Source organism: Nannobrachium achirus, assembly GCF_963921795.1.
Source record: "Nannobrachium achirus genome assembly, chromosome: 18".
Taxonomy (NCBI): domain Eukaryota; kingdom Metazoa; phylum Chordata; class Actinopteri; order Myctophiformes; family Myctophidae; genus Nannobrachium; species Nannobrachium achirus.
This window is the reverse complement of record NC_137825.1, coordinates 20,448,492-20,468,032: the sequence shown is the minus strand read 5'-3', so window position 1 is coordinate 20,468,032 and position 19,541 is coordinate 20,448,492. Positions and strand designations below refer to the sequence as shown.

Below are 19,541 nucleotides of genomic sequence, written 5' to 3'. Positions count from 1 at the left end.
CTGTATTGGAGCAGCTCAAAGAGAACCACAACACACCCCCTTTAACCAACCAAAAAGAGAGAACATAAATGATGCTCAGACAATGAGGCAAAGCACAACGCAAATATTATGTAATTACTAAGGCATAATCTTATGTGTTGCCATTATTCTGTTTGTACAGTGCATATTTTCATTTATGTAAGGAATCAGATGTAATTTTGTGCACTATTGATGATGGACAAATCTCTGTCCCTGCAAACGATGCTGGTTCAAAAATCACAGTTGAATTCTCTGACAATGGCACTTCAGCATCCCCCTAACATGCGGCCATTGCGGTGCCTCTCTGTGCCAGGTCAAGCCAGATGCTGGGACGTCCAGACATGCCCAGAGGTAGCAGCTGTTTGGCCAGCCCTGCGGGGGCAGGTGGCAGGTATGAGACGCCCTCGGCTTCAGAGCTTCAGAGGCTAATGTGGACAAAGCCTGGGACCAGTGGCCACCTGGATGAGGTCCAACCACGGATCTATATAGGAGACATGTGAGTAGAGCACTGTCAGAGCCGGTATGAGGACGTCACATCCAGTGGTGTGTTCTACTGTGCTACTGCTATGCAATATACATAGTGACCTGCAGAACATTTTCGCAGCCAAGCGTTGCCATTCAAAAAAGTGTATCTGATACGCTACCGCGGTTTTCCCAATGAACCTAAGCGCAACGGTGGGGGCCAGTGGTGGGCAAGGAGATAGGGAGCGCTTCGCTGTGTTCACTTGGACCGCGTAGAGTTGCCGAAAGTCGGGGGGACGAAGATTTACTATTATGTCCATAACGGCACATAAATCGTTAACGGCGCCTCCGTCGTCATCACGTTTGCAGCCCCCCGTGCCCCCATCGTTGTGCTCAGGGTCATTGGGAAAACCGCATTCGCATCTAATACGCATCTGATACACAGGAGGAGGGGTTGGGGCAGCAAGAATGTGGACTTCAGCCTGGTCTGAGGTGAAGATGTGTGGCTATTGTCTTTATTAAGATGATAAAGGCAGCTAGTGAAGGAATTCACACATCAAACAACAGATCTGCCACACTTCATAGTATTTAAACTTCATTCGGTGACCACCATAAGTGAATGTCACCATAAGATTCTGAACCGACGTTCCTGTTTGTCATAATCTGTGGAAACGGGAATACCTTTATGCCATTGTGCTGACAGACAATGCTCTCCCATTAGGTATGCAGCCAAAGACAAGAGGACACTCCTGGCTCACCACATCACCCATGTTCTGAACGCTGCAGATGGCAAGTTCAATGTCAACACCGGGGCAACCTTCTACAGAGACACAAATATCACTTATCATGGAGTGGAGGCTTTTGACATGTCGAGCTTCAATATGAGTCCCTTCTTCTACCCGGCAGCCAATTTCATCAAGAATGCCTTGAGCTCGCCCACAGGCAAGGAGGTTTCACCTTCTTTCATGTTTTTTTTTACCTTCTTTTTTATAATGAACTTTGTGAAGACGTTATTCCTGATAATTTCAGCTAACATTTGTCAGTCAATTCCCATTACAGCAGCCCTCGTTGTATAGTAACAGTCGTTAAAATGCAAATCAAACTCAAAACACAGCCTAATATCAAGCTAATATCTTTCCTCCATGGTAATCTCCCCCATAAGCCGAGACCTTGGACAGGAAAATTGGTTTTAAATGGATTGCCCCGGTAATTTGTAAGCAACACTTTCATTGGACATGGAAATTACACAATTATGTTTGTGGCCCATGCCACTGCTGTTATGCAAAGTGCAGGCGGTATCAGACATGACAGTAATAAGATGAGGCCGCCTCCTTCACATGCTGGTTGATCGGGGGCTCCAGTGTGTGGCGGGGCCTACAATAATCCCCAGTAGAAATACACAGCCACCAAGACAGTTCAATTACGCGCTCCTGTGGGCCCTAATCCTCGGCCATGATAAGGAACCAGGGATTACCATGTGTTGAAACATTTATTGCAACATTGTTGCAAACTTTTTAGGCAGCAGTTGAAAGTACACCACTCTGTGATGTGAATGGCCTTTAATCCACAAAGGAGTAAGAAATTAGACAGTTGGGGGGATGGGGGCAGGGAGGAGAGAAAGAAAAAGAACAACAATAGTCGGAATTGGTTGTTCCTTAACCTGGAAACTGGCAGAAAACGAGACATGGAGCCACTGGGGATTGTTTGAGCTCTGAGCAGAGGCATAAGGGAAGACACGGAATAGAACAAAAATGTGTTGTTTGTTTGTCTTGGTTTGCCAGGTAAAGTGTTGGTGCACTGTGCGATGGGAATGAGCCGTTCGTCCACCTTGGTGCTGGCCTACCTGGTGATCCATGAGAACATGACCCTCGGGGAGGCTATCAAAGCCGTCAGCGCCAACAGAAACATTTCCCCCAACCAGGGATTCCTGGAGCAACTACGAGAGCTCGACAAAAACCTCCACTACCAGGGATGATGACAGAGGTCTAGAGCCATGTTTATATGGATGTAACTTACCACAGATAGGCTATATGACTGTGATTATGGCTCTGACTTTTGATTACCATATCATCCACCTAATGCTAACTATTTGCTAGCTACATACTGTATAATGAAGATCATCATCAAGAATGCAAAGATTTGTTGCGACCGTACTGTAGGTTGCAGATTAGTATGTAAACGGTCACAGCTTGTCCGTATGTATGTATGTATCTCTGTCACGCCGACACTGTGGTTCTATGGGTTTGTCGCTCTGATGTCACTGTGATGTCAGGGGAACCACTCTTAACAGAATCGGTTTGCCGCTCTGGCTTCACTGTGATGTCACACTTACATAATCCCTTTTATGCCCATACATGGAGTTCACTGATGTCATCAATATTAAGCCCAAATCTAACAGGACTTCATGTGGGAATGCCCATATATGGAGGCCACATCGGCCACATACCACACTAACAGAATCCATATATGGCCAAGCCAGATGGCCAAGACAGCCCATGTCTGTATGGCTGGTTCTACAGACAGCGATCTCCATGTATGGGCATAAAAGGGTATGATGTCAGATGTCATAGACGTCATAGGACTTTCACATAACGAACAACTGAGTGAGCATGTTTGGGCTATCACAGCATATCTCCATATACAGTACATGGAACTCCATATATGGGTACCAGGGGTCTCCATATATGGGTAACCGGTCCGATGTACATCACTGGCCAGATGGCCAAGAATTGGCACGACCTCGCCCTTTATGGCGAGGTTACATGTCGCCCTGAGGCATCTTACTAGTATATACTAATTTGTAGTATGTTATTGCAATGTATTTTTTCCATTAAACCTTTGAGGACCTTTGTGAATTGATTAAAACAATTAATTTTACAAATGATGCATCTATTCTCGTACTTGATTAATTCTACCGCTCTATTTACATGCTTTGAAAGGACTCCACAAATGAGAGAGCAGTAATTATAAATCATTCTGTAGAATGGTGCGATGTAATTATAACATCTATTAGACACAGAGGTGCAGTTCTGTGGTGCAACTTGTCACAACAACACATGGCTTCTGTCAGATTCACAGGAGGGCAAAAAATAGCCTGTATGCTCCTCCTGCTCAGGTCCAGACATACTCAGCTGTCCCTCTCCAACACGCAGGGAAATGCCAACCATGTACAACAGTGGTATTTACTAAGTCAGGAGTGAATCAGAGCAAGCTCACCCAATAAGGATATAATTTTACTGCAGTTCCCTTCTAATGCCTCCAGACTAACTACAAGTAAAACAAACCAAAGTGGAGGAAATGGATGAATAATAAAATTAATTACAAACACAGTGAATCAAGCTCTCTCTACGTGAGTACTCTGGTTATTCTGCCTTAGCACAGTGTGGAGATAATGATTTGCTGCCTACTGCAACAAGACAAGGAGTTGTCTCTCTGAAGGAATCAAGTATGAGCCAAGGGGAGGAGACAGACTACCAGACACCGCCCACCTTTGATCAGCTCATCCTTCTGCTGATACAGAACAGACGACCCACAGGTGCCGTCAATGAGGTTTGGCCCCATCTCTACATTGGCGATGTGTAAGTGGCACTCACTTCTGGATTGAATAATAACGTGACGATCTGAATGAGCGCAAAGACGATTCACATTGATTAACATGATAGATCTAGAACAGACGTCTTTAGCAGGGGGTCCGGAACTCCTAGGGGGTCCTCAGAGTTACTACAGGGGGCCTCCAAATCTTTTCTTAGAAAAAGAAAAATCTCCTTTTTTATATTAACCACTTGAACCCTAGTGTCCATATTCTGAGTACTTTAGCCAAAAATAGCTGATCTACAAGCTCACAATGCCTCGCGCTGCGAGGCATTGTGAGCTTGTAAATCGGCAATTTTTGGCAAAGAGGTTTGGTGTAGAGGGGAAAAAAAAGAGAGGTTTATTATGTATTGACGGTTCAAGTGGTTAAATATCTGAAAACACAAATCTGAAAACGGTTAAACTATATGGAATCTATGAAAAGGTTGTGGGGGTCCCTGCTTCATCTCTCTCTCAACTAAGGGGTCCTTGGCCTTTCTAGAATCATTATTTTTGTATCCCCACATTAGCAATGAGACAATGTTATTTAGGCTTGCCACAGTCACATTCATTAGCCTGTATAATTTATTTAACCCGAAATCGCATGTCCATCTCTGTGTCTTTTGCAGGGCTACGGCTCGGGATAAATCCCTTTTAGTGAGTTTGGGAGTAACCCATGTACTGAATGCTGCAGACGGGCCAGAGCACATTGACACCGGGCCACATTTCTATGCAGACACTGACATACTTTATCACGGTGTGGCGGCACCAGACCGCAGAGACTTTGACTTGAGCCCATTCTTCACACCAGCTGCTGATTTCATTCACAATGCTCTGGTGCAAAAAGGTATGAAGCCGCTTGAACAACAAACTGGGTGTCGGCCCTGGCAATTCTGGTGCCTTTTTGCCATCATGCAACGATGCCACAATGTTGGGCCAATACGTTTTGGATGAAACACCAGAGTGGTACAGACTAGGGCATTAACGAAAAAAGTCGACAAATCGACTGAGTCCACTTCATTACACAAGTCGACTCCCACCAGAGAAAGATGAAAGTCGAAGTTCATTATTTTTGCTCCATGTGTGCGTCTGTACAGCATTCAACCAGTAGGATTGCTTATTGTCAAGAACGGAATGATCCAATATTACAGTGCTACATTACATTTCGTATAACATGGTTCTATTGTGAAAATAGCAGATCTACATGCTCACAACGCCTCGTGATGCGAGGCGTTGTGAGCATGTAGATCGGCTATTTTCACAATTTCTGCCTCTATATATTTGACAATTTGGACAATGTTTAATTTGTCATTTTAGAGGTATTAAAAAGTCCTTAAATTGGCACTGTGAAAGTGGAAATGTGAAGATACTTAAACTTTATGTTGGTTTGTTTACAGTTGAGTGAGAAAACAATGCTGCACATTAAGTTAATCATCTGGGGACCCCCCAAAATAATTGGGGGGTCGTGTGCGATGATGACGCCATCAAACGATAAAGTCGAGTCGACTTGCAAAAATCACAAGTCGTTAATGCCCTAGAACAAACATAAAACTTCTAAAAATCCAGACAGTTGACGCACTGTTTGTCTCTGTCCCCTGCAGGTAAGGTACTGGTCCACTGTGCCAAGGGAATCAGCCGCTCTGGTACTCTTGTGCTGGCTTTCCTCATGATTAAACAAGGACTGACCCTTGCTGAGGCTATCAAGGTCGTTCGCAGGCACAGAAATATCCTCCCAAATTCTGGATTTCTGAAACAGCTCTGTGACTTGGACCAATCTTTGGCACTGGAGAGCCAAAAGTGATATTATGCAAAAGTGACGTGACTGTGATCTAGAGCAGTGGTTCTCAACCTGTGGGTCGGGACCGTCTATTTTCACAATAGAACCATGTTATACAAAATGTAATTCCTCAACTCTTAGTGCTCGTTGGGGTGGGGTGGGGTGGGGGGGGGGGGTTGTCTCCAGTTAAAATATGATTATTCCGGGGCCTGAAAAGGTTGAGAACCACTGATCTAGAGAGACTGTATAATACACAATCAACAGCCCATTAAATGTCCAAATGTTGTTTGTGTGTTTGTGTGAGCCCTACCAGAAACGATGCACACTAGACAGTACGCCTCTAACCTTGAACGACACACATGCAGTATATACTGTATCTATAAATAAACAATGCCCCACTTGGCACTTACTTATTCACTCCTAATACCGTCTACTCTGAACCATTGGAGTCTAGTATTAAAACTGTGATGTCTTGTCTTTTAAGAGAGGCATATGGTATGAGATGACAGGAATATGCCAGGGTGGTTCAGAGCATGTATACAGATTCAGGTCAGACTTTGAGAAGAGAGATGAAACGTTGAAGCCATCTTAATCAGAAATGCTTTCCAGAGTACGCATGCACACGCACACGCACACGCACACGCACACACACACACACACACACACACACACACACACACACACACACACACACACACACACACACACACACACACACACGGCGAGAGAGAGAGAGAGATGCTGTCAAAATAAAAGGAATTGGATATCATAGGTCTAATGATTTCACTGTCAGAATGAATGATGGCAGAGCATGAAGATATGAGGGGAAAAATAAAGGATTTTGATGGTGTGAAAACTCCGTCTGACATGTTACCAGCTTCATCCAGTCATTCAGCAATACAGTTATCATCACACTCACTCACTTTGGGGGCTTGCATTTAGATCAGCGAATGGACCGTGCATATCAGATGACAGAATCAAAAGGCAAGTGCCGTCTTGTGCAAAAAAACCTCATCTGTCTAACAGTCTGACACATTTCACTGTCCCTCTTTACCCCCGAGAGCCCCATAAGAAAACGCAGAGCATCCTCAAAGAACCATTGTGAGGCGGTGGCTTTCTCACAGCACGGTGCACAGTTTTCTCCTTCAGCGGCGAGATATTATGCAGAAAAGGCTGCAAGAAACTGACACAATTTCAAAGAATCACTCATATGGCTGCATGAGCAGAGGCTTGCCATGCCCTGTTCACTCCAGTGAATATGGGCATCCTCTGGCAAACTGCAAAGTCTGGATAAGCACAGCTTCCTGCCAGTGCCAGCAGCAGAGATTAACCATTTTAGGCCTAGAATTATTGAATGCTTTATCTATTGAAAAATAGCAGATATACAAGCTCACAGTCTGCAAGTCTTTGAATATATCTATTTAAAAGCAAACATTTGTAACTCAAATATTTGCTTCTGGGGGATCCCTGGAACAACATATTTTGAGATGGGAGTCCGCGGCCAAATACCTGTAATTTTGAGGGTCCTTGACAAGAAAAGTTTTGAGAACCACTGATTTAGAGGAAGGATTTTAGAAGTCGGGTCAAAAATCGGGTCAAAGATATTCAAAGACTTGCACACATTTTCACGATTTTTCAAAAATAGCAGATATACAAGCTCGCAGCGCGGCACCGAGTGCCGCGCTGCGAGCTTGTATATCTGCTATTTTTCAATAGTTTAAAGCATAAAATAACGGTTAAAGCGGTTAAAATCTAACGCAACTCGGGCGAATGTTCCCGGTCTTTGAGGATTAAAGTTGTGTGTGTTTAGAATAGTTGACGGCAGGGACTGGGTGGAAGGTTTCCCTACAGGCAACGAGCCTCGGCAGCCAAGGTCAGGGACCTGCCACATCACAGCCCTAAAAATATCCCCTCCATTTGATGCCCGTCACAGACCAGTTATACAATCTCTGCCCCAACCAACTCAAGCCTGCCTGAATTAACTTGGTCCGTGTTGTTTTTCCAAGGACGGCTTGACAACGTTGCTGTCAAAACTCAATATAAACAAATTCTCTTCTGCACCCCAGAAGGAAAATAATAAAGGTGAGTTGTACTTTGTGATGTAGCCTACTTGCAGTTTGAAAGAGAAAAGTTACAAACTTTAATCAATGTATGCCATTTTATATATATATATATATATATATATATATATATATATATATATATATATATATTTTATATATATATATAAAATATATATATATATATTATATATATATATAAAAGGAGGCAATGGGGGAAAAAAGGTTCTGTGGCAAATCAAATCAGCATTTTCTTTCGCCCCTCAAGATGATGCATCATGTGTGAAAGAAAGCTATTGTGAGGAAAAATGGCTTCTCGCAGTTCAAAGACTGGTGTGAAGATAAATGTGGCAAAGGCAGCAGAGTCACTGGCTCCTCGGGATGAATATGTCACACCTGGAGGCTATGAGCTGGAGAAAATTCTGAACCGTGGCAGCGTGGCATACACTCATGTCAATGAGGTCTGGCCTAACGTCTACATTGGAGATGAGTAAGTACAGTACATCTACACTACTAGCTTTTGCTATGTTTACAATTAGAGTCTATTGCACTATTCTGACATTTTTGAAGCCTTTAACTGCCTTAGTTTACCCAGTGAAAATACACATAATAGTCGATCTACAAGCTCACATGAGCATGTAGATCTCCTGTGTTAGTTCTGAAAATCTTTGCAATTGACGTGCGGGAAAAATACAACACCAGGTTGAAGGTGTTTAAAATGGTTTCGAAAACACTGCTGACATGGTTTAGTTTTGAAATGTGTGAGTTCTGGACAGGCGGGAACGGTAACGGACGTCTCAACCTATAGTACAATGCTTGGTTAAAAAAAATATTTAATGACGTGTTTCAATATTTGTAATGTTGGGATGCCCGATGGCCTACCGGTCCAGGCACATACCACATAAGCTCTGATGCCTGACACTGTGTCGCGGGTTCGAGTCCCAATCCCGACGACCTTTGCTGCATGTCACTCCCCATTTCCTGTCAGTCCTATCAATAAAGGCATAAAAGTACTCACCTATTGTTCTTTCGCAGACAGACTGCAAAAGATAAGTACAATCTGAAGAACCTTGGCGTGACCCACATCCTCAACGCGGCCGAGGGGACATGGAACAACGTGGAGACAGGAGCCGGCTACTACAGCGACATGGACATCGTCTACTACGGGTTGGTGGCTGAAGACGTCACCACCTTTGACCTCAGCCAGTACTTCTTCTCTGCCGCCCAGTTCATTGATGAAACCCTGAGCAACCCGCATAGTAAGACAATACACTCATTAACCACAAGACGTTGACGTGAATGAATCAAATTGAACCATGTTGTAGATCGTGGCCTCCAATGAGGCTCTCAGACGTCAGTCATCTACTGTAGGCCTATATGACATATCTATGATGGAGGTGACGACTCCAAATTTTGCCCCATTGACTTTCAAATGTTTCAAAAAGTGAAAAACCTACACAGAATGAAATTGGAGGTACTTTTGTCTGCTGGCAGTGTGCACAAGAAATTGATCCAAGATTAGCTCCAGACACCACATTCAGGCCAAATTTTGATTTCGTTTTAGTCAGTCTTTTGAATAAAATGTCTTTTAGTTTTAGTCATAATTTAGTCACCCGAACAGTTTTAGTTTTAGTCTATTTTTAGTCGACTAAATATCATAAATGTATTTTGGCAGGCCTTGATGGCATCGTAATGACTGATTTTACACTTGGTTGCGCGCTGAAAATAGCAGATCTACAAGCTCACAACGCGTCACAACTCTCTTCTCCACTAGTCCCTCCCTAATGTTTTAGTCTAGTTTTTATTTTGATGACAAAATTCTCAATATATTTAGTCTTAGTCATCATGGTTTAGTTTTTCAGTTTTCGTCAGTGAAAAAAAACAGTCGACAAACATTTTTCGTCATAGTTTTAGTCGATGAAATCAACACTGATTCAGGCACACAGACTTATAGAGGGCTAGCCTCCTGCAGAGCCATTTGGCTTTCTTTTTTAAAACTACATGTAATTTATGTGTTGACAGATAAACTGTTGGTGCACTGCGTGATGGGACGAAGTCGTTCTGCCACCATCTTTCTGGCCTACCTGATGATCCGCAAAGACATGACCGTGGTGGACGCCATAGACCATGTGAAAAGACGCCGGCGCATCATACCAAACTGGGGCTTTTTGAAACAGCTAAGAGCGCTAGACACTTTCCTCTTGGAGCAAAGGGAAGGCCGCACAGAGGGACATGAATGTGACACTGGGGTGAAGGATGACCAGGACAACGGCAGCTCACCCTGCGTCCCATAGGACGCATGTCTTTTGGATGGATTCCACACACTGTATGTTGTACATGTACATAGACAGGGGTGTCACACCAAATTCTGGGGCCTTTGGTACAAGGATTCACTCACATTTTGTGCTTTAACTATTGAAAAATAGCAGATATACAAGCTCACTGCGAGATTGTAAATCTGCAATTTTTTTCAAATCCTTTCAAATCCTTCTAAGGTTTTTTGAAAAACCTGTTTCTATGTGAAGGATCCCCAAAATGATATGTATTTGGTCACGGACCCCCATCTCAAAATATTTAGTTCCAGGGACTCCCCAGAAGCAACATTTTAGTTACAAATGTTCGCTTAAAAAATACATTATATTCAAGGATTTGCACACATTTTCACAACTTTTCAAAAATAGCAGATCTACAAGCTCGCTGTGCGGCACTCAGTGCCACGCTGTGAGCTTGTATATCTGCTATTATTCAATAGCTAAAGTATATGGATTCTACAGATACTGTACTGTACAGTATGTTGTACAGAGATGACAGAGACTAACAAGTAGTAATTTATTAGGCTTCAAAATATTTTCCCGTGGTCATAAAAGAGCAGGCGACATGACTATAGAATCAAAAGTCTTAACATTGTGAACCACTTGAATACTTCACCGTACGACGAATAGTGAAAATAGCCGTTCTACAAGCTCCACGCGTCGCATCCAGATGCGTTTTGAGCTTGTAGATCTGCTATTTTCGCCCATGACTTGCCCAAACTGTTTAAAGTGGTTTTAAATAGCAGCAGAGAACTATGGGGCATAAAGGCTGTCAGCATTACTTGCTGTATCATTTCAACTAGTCTCTTCTACACCGCATCTCATCTTGGACCAGGTGTAGGGATGGGATGATATGAAAATATCATATGACGATTACTGTGACGAAGAGATCGCGATTTACAATATTATCACGATAATAAAAATATCCCCAACATCCATTATCCTGGGGCGGAACTTTCGCGTTGTGACCTAGTAGATCGGCTATTTTTTGGGCAAAGAGATTTGGTAGAGAGTAAAAAAAAAGGACTATCAAGTACATTTTACCAATAGATGGTTTAAATGGTACTGGATATGCAGCTCGGCAAATAAAAAGTGAACTGATCCCAGTGCATGACGGAGGACGATTTCACGATAAATTAAATCTCCACCATACGATTAAAACTAGTGTTTTTTATCACGATAAACGATAACATCGCTTATCGTCCCATCCCTAACCAGGTGATGTTTTAAAATCATAAAAAAGCAGAATCATTTACATGGTCAATCATAATTTATTCTTATGCTAAAATGTACAGCATTTTAAGTGACTGACAAAAGGAGAAAAGTCATAAATACAAGAATGTCATTCTGTCCAATTGTTTGTGCACATAGCCAGGTATTTCCCCCCTGTGTTCCTACCAGCAACTCTGTACAGGTACAAAGGCTACAAAAAGAGCAATATAAACAATAACACAAGTACAAGTTGCGTTTTACATGCAATCCCATTAGCTTAGTTTGGTCTATTCACAGGCTCTACTCTTCTACACTTCGGTAAAATATAAATCCAACATTTTATAAAGATAGAAAACAAATCTACAGATGGAATGAAAATTTAACTTTTTAAAGGCATTATGTAAAATATCAACTTTGGACTAAACTTTTATATTTCTTTATTGTTATTCGTCGTTATACTCATTTAGTCATTTTTAAACTCCGCCACACTTCCAGACATTGAAATGTTTTAGATTTGTCAGGGTACAAACACTGAGATATGCTTTGTTTTGTATTTTTTGTTTGTTTTTAGTTTTTGACAGAAATCAGTCTGCTTTTATAAAACAGAAAGCTGCCTCGAGGAGATCTGTTACAAAAGACTTCAGAATTATACATACATAGCAATAAAACCTCTCAAACAGAACAGGAAAACAGAACTAAGTTTACAGGTTTTTTTTACATTATTAGAATTAACAAAATATAGTTTCATCTTTCTCCCAGTTTAAGGGAAACCTAATAAAAGGCCAGATATCTTTCAAATGGCTTGCTATTAAGCACAACACTTGTACAGTACTACTCAATGCACTGTCACTAACAGAGACTGAAGCATGCTAGGGTGTCACTTTACAAAATAAGTACAATAATTTAAATATACAAAGGCATGAGTATAGTACAAACTAATTGTCAGCACTGTTAGACAGATACACTGAACAGGTTCAAACAGCCACCGACTCCACTTGTAGCAGGCACATTAAATGGCTTCATTTGAGGCTGCTACACGACTGCAATACCACTTATGAGAGATCTCTACCTCCGAGCTCCCGACCCCCACCTGCTCTAAAGAGACATCAGAGAGACTAACACTAATTAAATAGATTTTCATCTTGACGATGTAAGGCTTCCCATTTGAAGGAACAAAGGAACAAAAAAAATACTTATACATAGCTTCAAAGTTTTACTCGTTGATGAAACTTTTTGCATTCTTGCCAAGTGCTGCTGGTTTTTAAGTAATAACAAAAACAAAACAAAAGACGTCAGCACAAAAAAAAAAGAAATTAAACAAAAAGGCCAAATCTGCACATTTAAAAAAACTAAAACAAAACAAACATAAAAAAAATAAATGCACGCAAAGTCGAAAGCAGCCCGGTGCAACAGAGTTATCGTCTGATAAAAGACCCTTTGAGGGACTGCTTGGACATGCCTGTGTTCATGTAGCCATGGTGACCAGCTGGAGTGTACACCATGTTGCCATGTGGCGGTGCCTGCATGGGCTGCTGGGGGTATGGCTGCGTTCCCATCATGCCCATCTGCATAGGGTACTGGGGCGACTGGTTCATGTAGGCATGGTTGCCATGGTAGCCACTGTTCATCATGGACTGGCTCATGCTGTAACTGTTCATGGCGTTGAGCGGCGGCATGTTCATGGAGTTGACGTTGTACGCCGGCGCCGGCATGATGTTCACGCCCATGTTCATGCGCGGCATGGCCGCCAGCGTCCTGGAGGGCGCCTGCATGGCCATGCTCTGCGGCGGCCGCGGGTACATCTGCTGCTGGTGGTGGGACAGCGGGGCCGACTTGGAGCGCATGGAGATGGCGTGGCTCTTGGACGCCATCTGAGTCTGGATGCGCTGCGAGGGCGGCATGCCCATGTTGCGCCCATGTTGCAGCATCATGGGGGGAGGCGAGCCCAGGTTGGGGGGAGGGGTCATGGTGGCCTGCACCTGGGGGTTGGGGACGCGGTGGGGCGATTGGGACAGGGACACCAGGCCCGAGTGCTGCGACGACAGCGTGGGGCTGTTTGCATACGACGTGATGGAGTGCGAGGCCGCGTGGTTGAAAGGCAGCGAGTGAGGGTGGTCCATGAGCGTGTTGGTGAGCTGCTGCAGCTTGGCCAGGCTGAAGGTGGCCGAGGGCTGCGGGTAGTGCCCGCCGCCGTAGTCCCCCTGGTGGTTCATCCTCTCGTAGATGGCCAGGTTGTGGTTGCCCGACTCCGAGATGTCCGCCAGCTGCATGGGGGCGGCGAAGTTGGTGGCCATGCCGCACTGTGCCAGGGTCTGCTGCTGCTGCTGTTGCTGCTGCTGCTGCTGCTGGACATGTTGTTGAGCGTGTTGATTGTGGTGGCTGTGCTGCTGCGCATGCTGATTGTGCTGGCTGAGCTGATTGTGCTGGAGGTGGTGATTGTGGTGGTGGCTGACGACGTTATGCTGGTTGTGGGGATTGTGTTGAGCGTGCGGACCGAGCTGATTGTGTGGACCGTGTTGATTGTGTTGGCTGTGATTGTGTGGGCCGTGCCTGGCGTGCGGGTTGTGTTGGCTGCGCTGGATGTGTTGGCTGTTGCTGGGCGGCCGCTCCACCACCACGCAGCCCTGCGGCGACTTCACGTTGCAGTGCTGCGGCGAGCTCAGGCTGTTCTGCTGGATCAGGCCACAGCCGCCCGGGTTGACGCTGGCCATTTGCTGGCCCACGGCGCAGCTGCTCTGGGCCAGGCCGCTGGGCGGGATGCTGCCGTAGGAGCAACTGTTCTGGGAGGCGCCCGCTCCGCATATGCTGCCGCCCAGCGTGGAGTCGTAGCTGCTGGGGTTCTCGTAGTTCTCCGTGGTGCTCTCGATGCTGCCCAGGTCGCTGAAGCCGCTGTCGACCACCTGCTGCGAGTGGTCCGACACCGACGGGACGTCCATCATGGGGCTGGTCTCCAGGTTGTGCAGCGAGGGCACAGAGATGGCGCCGTGGTCGGGGCTGATCTGGGTGTAGCCGCTCTCCAGGATGGAGACGGCCGGGCTGTTGACGGAGCGCACCGACTGGCTGGGGTGCGAGTGGGCGGAGGAGAGCGGGCTGCTGTGGTCCGACTGGGGACAGTCGTCCAAGGAGGTGAGCTGGGGACTGGGGGCCATGTGGGTGTAGGTCTGGAGGTTCCTGCACGCCTCCTGGGTCTCCACGCAGTCTTGGAACACGCTCTCGCGCTCAGTCTCCTGAGTGAGCGACTGGACAGCCTGCGCTGTTTCAGAGTCCACCTCGGGGCCGACCGGCAGGTCCTCTCTCAGCACGGGGCTGAGTGGCGGCCTCTCTAACGGCTCAGGGGGCAGGTGATCAGGAACAGGACTCGGGGAGCTCTCCTCCTCCTCCGACTCAGAATCCACAGGATGGTCAGAGTCTATGGCTGCTACTGATGCAACTGCTACTGCTGACGTTTCTGCTACTGGCATTTCCGTCATGGTGTCATGGATGCTCTCTGCTGTGGTGTCTGATAGCTCTTCACCATGGAGTGCGGTGGAATCCTGCGGACTCAGCTCAGAGTCGTTGTCTGCCTTTGGGTCTAAAAAAGGCGGGGTGCATTCAGGCGGCTCCTTGGAGGCAGGCTCCATCTCCGCCTCGCTCGGCTGCACCTCGGTCGGTTCTGCCGGTGCGACGAGGAGACTCTCGTCCTCATCGTCAGCATCCTGATCCTCGATGTGTGTACGGGACTCTTCGTCCTCATACTCCTCCTCCTCCTCCTCCATGTTTCCACGTGATGCTGTACTTTCTGCACTGCACTCCATGTCCTCTGACGGGAAGACCTGCTCCAGCTCACTTTCTGGCGGCTCATCCTCAGGCGGCTCTTCTTCAGGCGCCTCCGGGGACCCGCGTTCGTCCTCCTCACGGATCGGAGATGCTGCGGCAGGGGAGCATGCGAGCGAAAACACCGGGGAAGCGGCAGGGGAAGCGGCAAGGGAAGCGGCAAGGGAAGCGGCAGGGGAAGCGATGGGGGATTCCTCGGGGGAGCTCATCTTGTCCGAGGCGTTGTCGGCGGGACTCGGGGGCTCGGAGAGAAGCCTCTCCGGCTCTGCGTCTGGACTGGACGCCGGGTCGCAGCTGGGTTTGGCCTCTTCCTCCGCGATGACGTCGTCCCGCTCCGGCTCCTCCTTGGGCTCCTCGGTCTGGATGTGGTGCTGCTCGGCCTCCATGGGCGTTTCGGGGGGAGTGTACAAGTTGAGCTTGAAGCCCATTTTGCGCTCATTCTTTAGCCTCCATTTGGGAGGCCCCCGCTTCACTCCTTTGGGCCAGCCCTTCTTCCGTTTCATTAGTCGCGGTCTGCCGGGCCTCTTCGACAGCAAGTCCATTCCTAGAGTGGGAACATAAAAAGGTAATGCTTAGCTTTAACATTTGGAATAACGACCAAGCTGGATACGATTCTTAGAGTACGATTCCGAGACATTTCTAGAACAATATGACTGCCTAACGCAGTGGTTCTCAAAGTGGATTTCAGGGACTTTATGGGGGTCTAAATTGACTCTTACAAGTCTGTAACTTTGACAGCGTACAAATGGAACCAAATGGACCCTAACGGGTCCATTTGAATCCATTTGTACGCTGTCAAAGTTAAGGGGAGACCTTCAAATTTCAAAGCCTGAGAACCACTGGCCCAACGGAGTGGCACGTACCTGCATTCCAGTGGTCGAGATTGTCTTTCTGCATGTTCTTCTCCAGCCTCGGGCGACCTCTCCGGCGCTTCACCGGCATAACCGGCGACTTGTCTTCCTCCTCTTCCTCGTCTTCGTCCTCGCCCAACTCGCCCGCTCTGCAGGAGGTCCGCTCCAGCAGGGGCATCGGCCGCTCGTCCTCGGAGTTGTCGAAGGGCTCGTTTAGAACCTCCGTCGTCTCAGAGATGGTCTCCGTCGTCACGCTGCTGTTGATCCTTTTCCTCTTGCGCCCTCTCTTCTTGAGCACAATGGTTCTCTAGAAAAATAAAAAGGACAAAAAGAAAACAACAAGGCATGAGAGGATAAACAACGGCTGCAGAGCGGAAAAACCTCCATCAAAATCAATTTACTTTTATCGAAAACGAAGAGTGGGAACGAGGTCAACGTTCTCTGTGAGAACAGAGGGACTCCATTCAAGATTTTTTTTGGTGCTAAGATGTAGAATGGTAAAAAAGAAGAAAAAAGAAAAAGAACACCGAGCGCAAATGTTAGAGCGCTGCATTCCCACATACGAGTGAAGCCTGGTTTGGAAAACCACAAATGAGACATGGAGAGTCTAAACTAAAACCACAGTCCAACATTCTACATTCTCCAGAGTTTCCCCACTGACTGGCTGCCCCATTACAGACACCCACCGTTCACCTCATCCACTACTTTACAGAAAAGAGTGCATAATCAATGCCAAAACTATTGGGTTAAATAAACTGCAACAACAACTGTTGGCATCCCTCCCCCTAAATCCCCCATACCATTATTGGATGGAAGAAGAGCCTATCAAACCGATAAACGTGCAATATTATCTCCAGCACAAGGGGGCAGTGCCATATAGACAGAATGAATGAGAATGACAGCAGCACAGTGGAGGGCAGTAAATTAACCATGACCATTGACAACGGTACAAGGTTTAGCTCTGCCCAGCCTCCACACCACAGCAGTGAAAACACAATCTATTATCTACAGCTGCAGGCCCACAGGGAGCCTCCAAATGACACGGAAGAAGGGGGGGGAGAGGGGTACAAATTCATGAATATGTATCGGATCCTTCAATCTCGCCAAGTGCACAACATGTTAGCCAATGTTGGCAAAATGTCTAATAATGCAGATTCAATTCAAGTTTTCCTTCCGGTATGTATATCCTTTTATTCCTGACAGTCGATGATAACCTAATCCAGGGGTCTTCCAACGTTTTCAGGCCAAGGACCCCCACAACCTCTTCATAGATTCCATATAGTTTCATTGTTTGACCGCACAATCATCGTGTATTTTGGATTCGTGTCAATTTGTGTTTCCAGTTATTTAACCACTTGAACCGTCAATGCGCTGCGAGGCATTGTAAGCTTGTAGATCTGCTATTTTCGGCTAAAGTTTGCAGAATATGGACGCTAGGTTTCGAGTGGTTAATAGAAAAAAGGAGAAAAAAAGTTTCTATCTCTCAGAGATTTGGAGGACCCCCTGTAGTAACAGGCCCCCTGTTGAAGACCCCTGACCTAATCCAATTGGGGCAGCAGAACACCCAAATACTGACACACTGGCCAGGAAATGTGATTTCACGTCAGCAGCAAGCGCTCGCTCACCTTTCTCTTGGCCGCCAGCATGGCGTGGGCTTTTGTCAGAATGGGTGGCGAGCCATTAGAGGAGTCATCTTCTTCGCCGTCGTTGTCGTCGTCTTCATCCTCGCTGCCGTCCTCAGAGACCTGAGGACAGCCCCGGTCCCAGGAAGGCGCGGGGGCGCGCCGCTCGTACGTCCTGTAGGGCACTTTGCGATGGACCTTGGTGGGCGATGGATGTCTGCTGCCGTGAGTCATCGCGTAGCCTCCCTCCCGCTCCTCCTTCTCCCAACAACTGGCCTGCTCCTTCAGCCGCTCCGCCTGGTAATTAAACAGACAAGACGCATTATCTCTGGGAGAGGAGAGGCGCGCGCGCACACGGCGCCCGCCCGGGCATCCGCACTGCAACATGGCTTAATGGGAAAACGAGAGATTGGAATTAACATCATGACAAATGAATCACCACAGGTCCCCTCCTGATAATAAGAACACGCTCTTGATTGGGCGATCGCCGGGGCCGGGAGAAGGCAAACGTTTCCCCCCGTTAAGCAACCGTGGTACGATTGCATTTCATGGAATATTTAGTGCCATCAATTATGTAGTGAAACTGATTTGGGGCAATTTTGCACAACATTAAATGCCTACTGACAGCGAGGCCGCCGTGCCCATTACGAACAGCCTCTAGTTGAGCTCCCCAAACAGCCAATCAAACAATCACATCACAGCAACAGCATCGCTGGCTGTCGTTTACACGTCGTAATGACACTTGACACCCTAGCATAGAGTTTGTAGGCCAACTTTATATAAAGGTCCCGTGGGAATACGGTCAACGTTGTAAACAGGTCCCATGGGAATACAATCAAATTTGTGTTAAGTACCAATCGGGATACGCTCAACTTTAGCCCCTTTTCGACTGCAGCTTTAGCACCACACTACACAACACCGCACCACAAAATATTACACAAACCCTTTTAACTGTGAGTATAATACAATATAAACTTGTATTACAACTATCCTAATTATAATGCACTATAATGGATTATAACTTATTATAATACACTATAAAGTATTAATATATTACTATGATAATTATAATACACTATAATAGATTATAACAGTGATCATAACACAATAGAATCTATTATCATGTATTACAACTATATCCTGGTGGTCTAAATGAAAAGTCAGTGAGTGATCAGTTATTATGAAGTGTTTGGCCCTGTTTGGCCTAGCTCAGACCTACTCTGGATTACCCAGGTCCTTGTAATGGAAAACCTGGCACAAGTGGGCGGTGTGGAGTGGTGTGGTGTTGGGCCATGTCAGTGGAAAAGGGGCTTTTGTAAATAGGTCCCATGGGAATACAATCAACTTTGTATAGGTCCCATCAGGATACAGTCAACTTTGTATACAGGTCCCATGGGAATACGGTCAACATCAAGCACAGGGATCAAGTGGTTATTGGCAGCTCCTGATAACAGGGGTTGATGGGGGGTACATACATCCATCTCCGCCTCTCTCTCCTCTTCAGAGAGGACAGCGTTGGGTGTGGTCTCAGGAGTCCAGAGGAGGGCATCCGGGTCCACCTCGTTGACACGCGGCCTGGCCCTCAGCTTCTCCATGTGCCTCTGGATCAACCGGTCTCGCCTGATCACCACCACCCTGGAGGAGGAGGCGGAGGAGGTGGGGTGTCAATACACAGATACACACATCTGATCTACCACCAGGAGCAAGTGCAAGCACACAGGAAAAAACTGAACACTGCTCGCGAGGGTGGCACGTAGTTAACCTATTTAGACCTAAAATGATTTGATACTTTAACTATTGAAAAATAGAAGATATATTGATCTGCTATTTTTGAAAAATCATAA

The 19,541-nt window shown here is 46.2% G+C and overlaps 4 protein-coding genes across 5 annotated transcripts in view; 3 read left to right on the top strand and 1 right to left on the bottom strand.

Moving 5' to 3' along the window:
* Nucleotides 1-359: 359 nt before the first annotated feature.
* Nucleotides 360-2,455, top strand: LOC308303265 (dual specificity protein phosphatase 13B-like; the record flags this gene model as incomplete). Its single annotated transcript, XM_080747595.1, has 3 exons — nt 360-514; nt 1,202-1,422; nt 2,262-2,455. The coding sequence occupies 3 exons, from the start codon at nt 360-362 to the stop codon at nt 2,453-2,455; spliced, it is 570 nt and encodes a 189-aa protein (XP_080603721.1).
* Nucleotides 2,456-3,927: 1,472 nt separating this feature from the next.
* Nucleotides 3,928-5,851, top strand: LOC308302959 (dual specificity phosphatase 29-like; the record flags this gene model as incomplete). The annotated part of the gene is made up of 3 exons (XM_080747278.1): nt 3,928-4,058; nt 4,680-4,897; nt 5,652-5,851. 3 exons carry the CDS (start codon nt 3,928-3,930, stop codon nt 5,849-5,851), a joined length of 549 nt encoding a protein of 182 aa, XP_080603404.1.
* A 2,344-nt stretch (nt 5,852-8,195) lies between these two features.
* dusp29 (dual specificity phosphatase 29) lies at nt 8,196-10,181 on the top strand (the record flags this gene model as incomplete). Its single annotated transcript, XM_080747276.1, has 3 exons — nt 8,196-8,377; nt 8,923-9,146; nt 9,910-10,181. 3 exons carry the CDS (start codon nt 8,196-8,198, stop codon nt 10,179-10,181), a joined length of 678 nt encoding a protein of 225 aa, XP_080603402.1.
* Nucleotides 10,182-11,612: 1,431 nt separating this feature from the next.
* kat6b (K(lysine) acetyltransferase 6B) overlaps nt 11,613-19,541 on the bottom strand; it is a 33,878-nt gene continuing 25,949 nt past the window's right edge. For both annotated transcript variants that reach the window (XM_080748108.1, XM_080748109.1), the window contains exons 13-16: nt 19,173-19,332; nt 17,701-17,994; nt 16,088-16,382; nt 11,613-15,768 (exon numbers count right to left, since the gene is read on the bottom strand). In XM_080748108.1, coding sequence (XP_080604234.1) covers nt 12,827-15,768; nt 16,088-16,382; nt 17,701-17,994; nt 19,173-19,332 — 3,691 coding nt within the window. In that variant the 3' untranslated portion in view covers nt 11,613-12,826. The remainder of the gene's footprint in view (nt 15,769-16,087; nt 16,383-17,700; nt 17,995-19,172; nt 19,333-19,541) is intronic.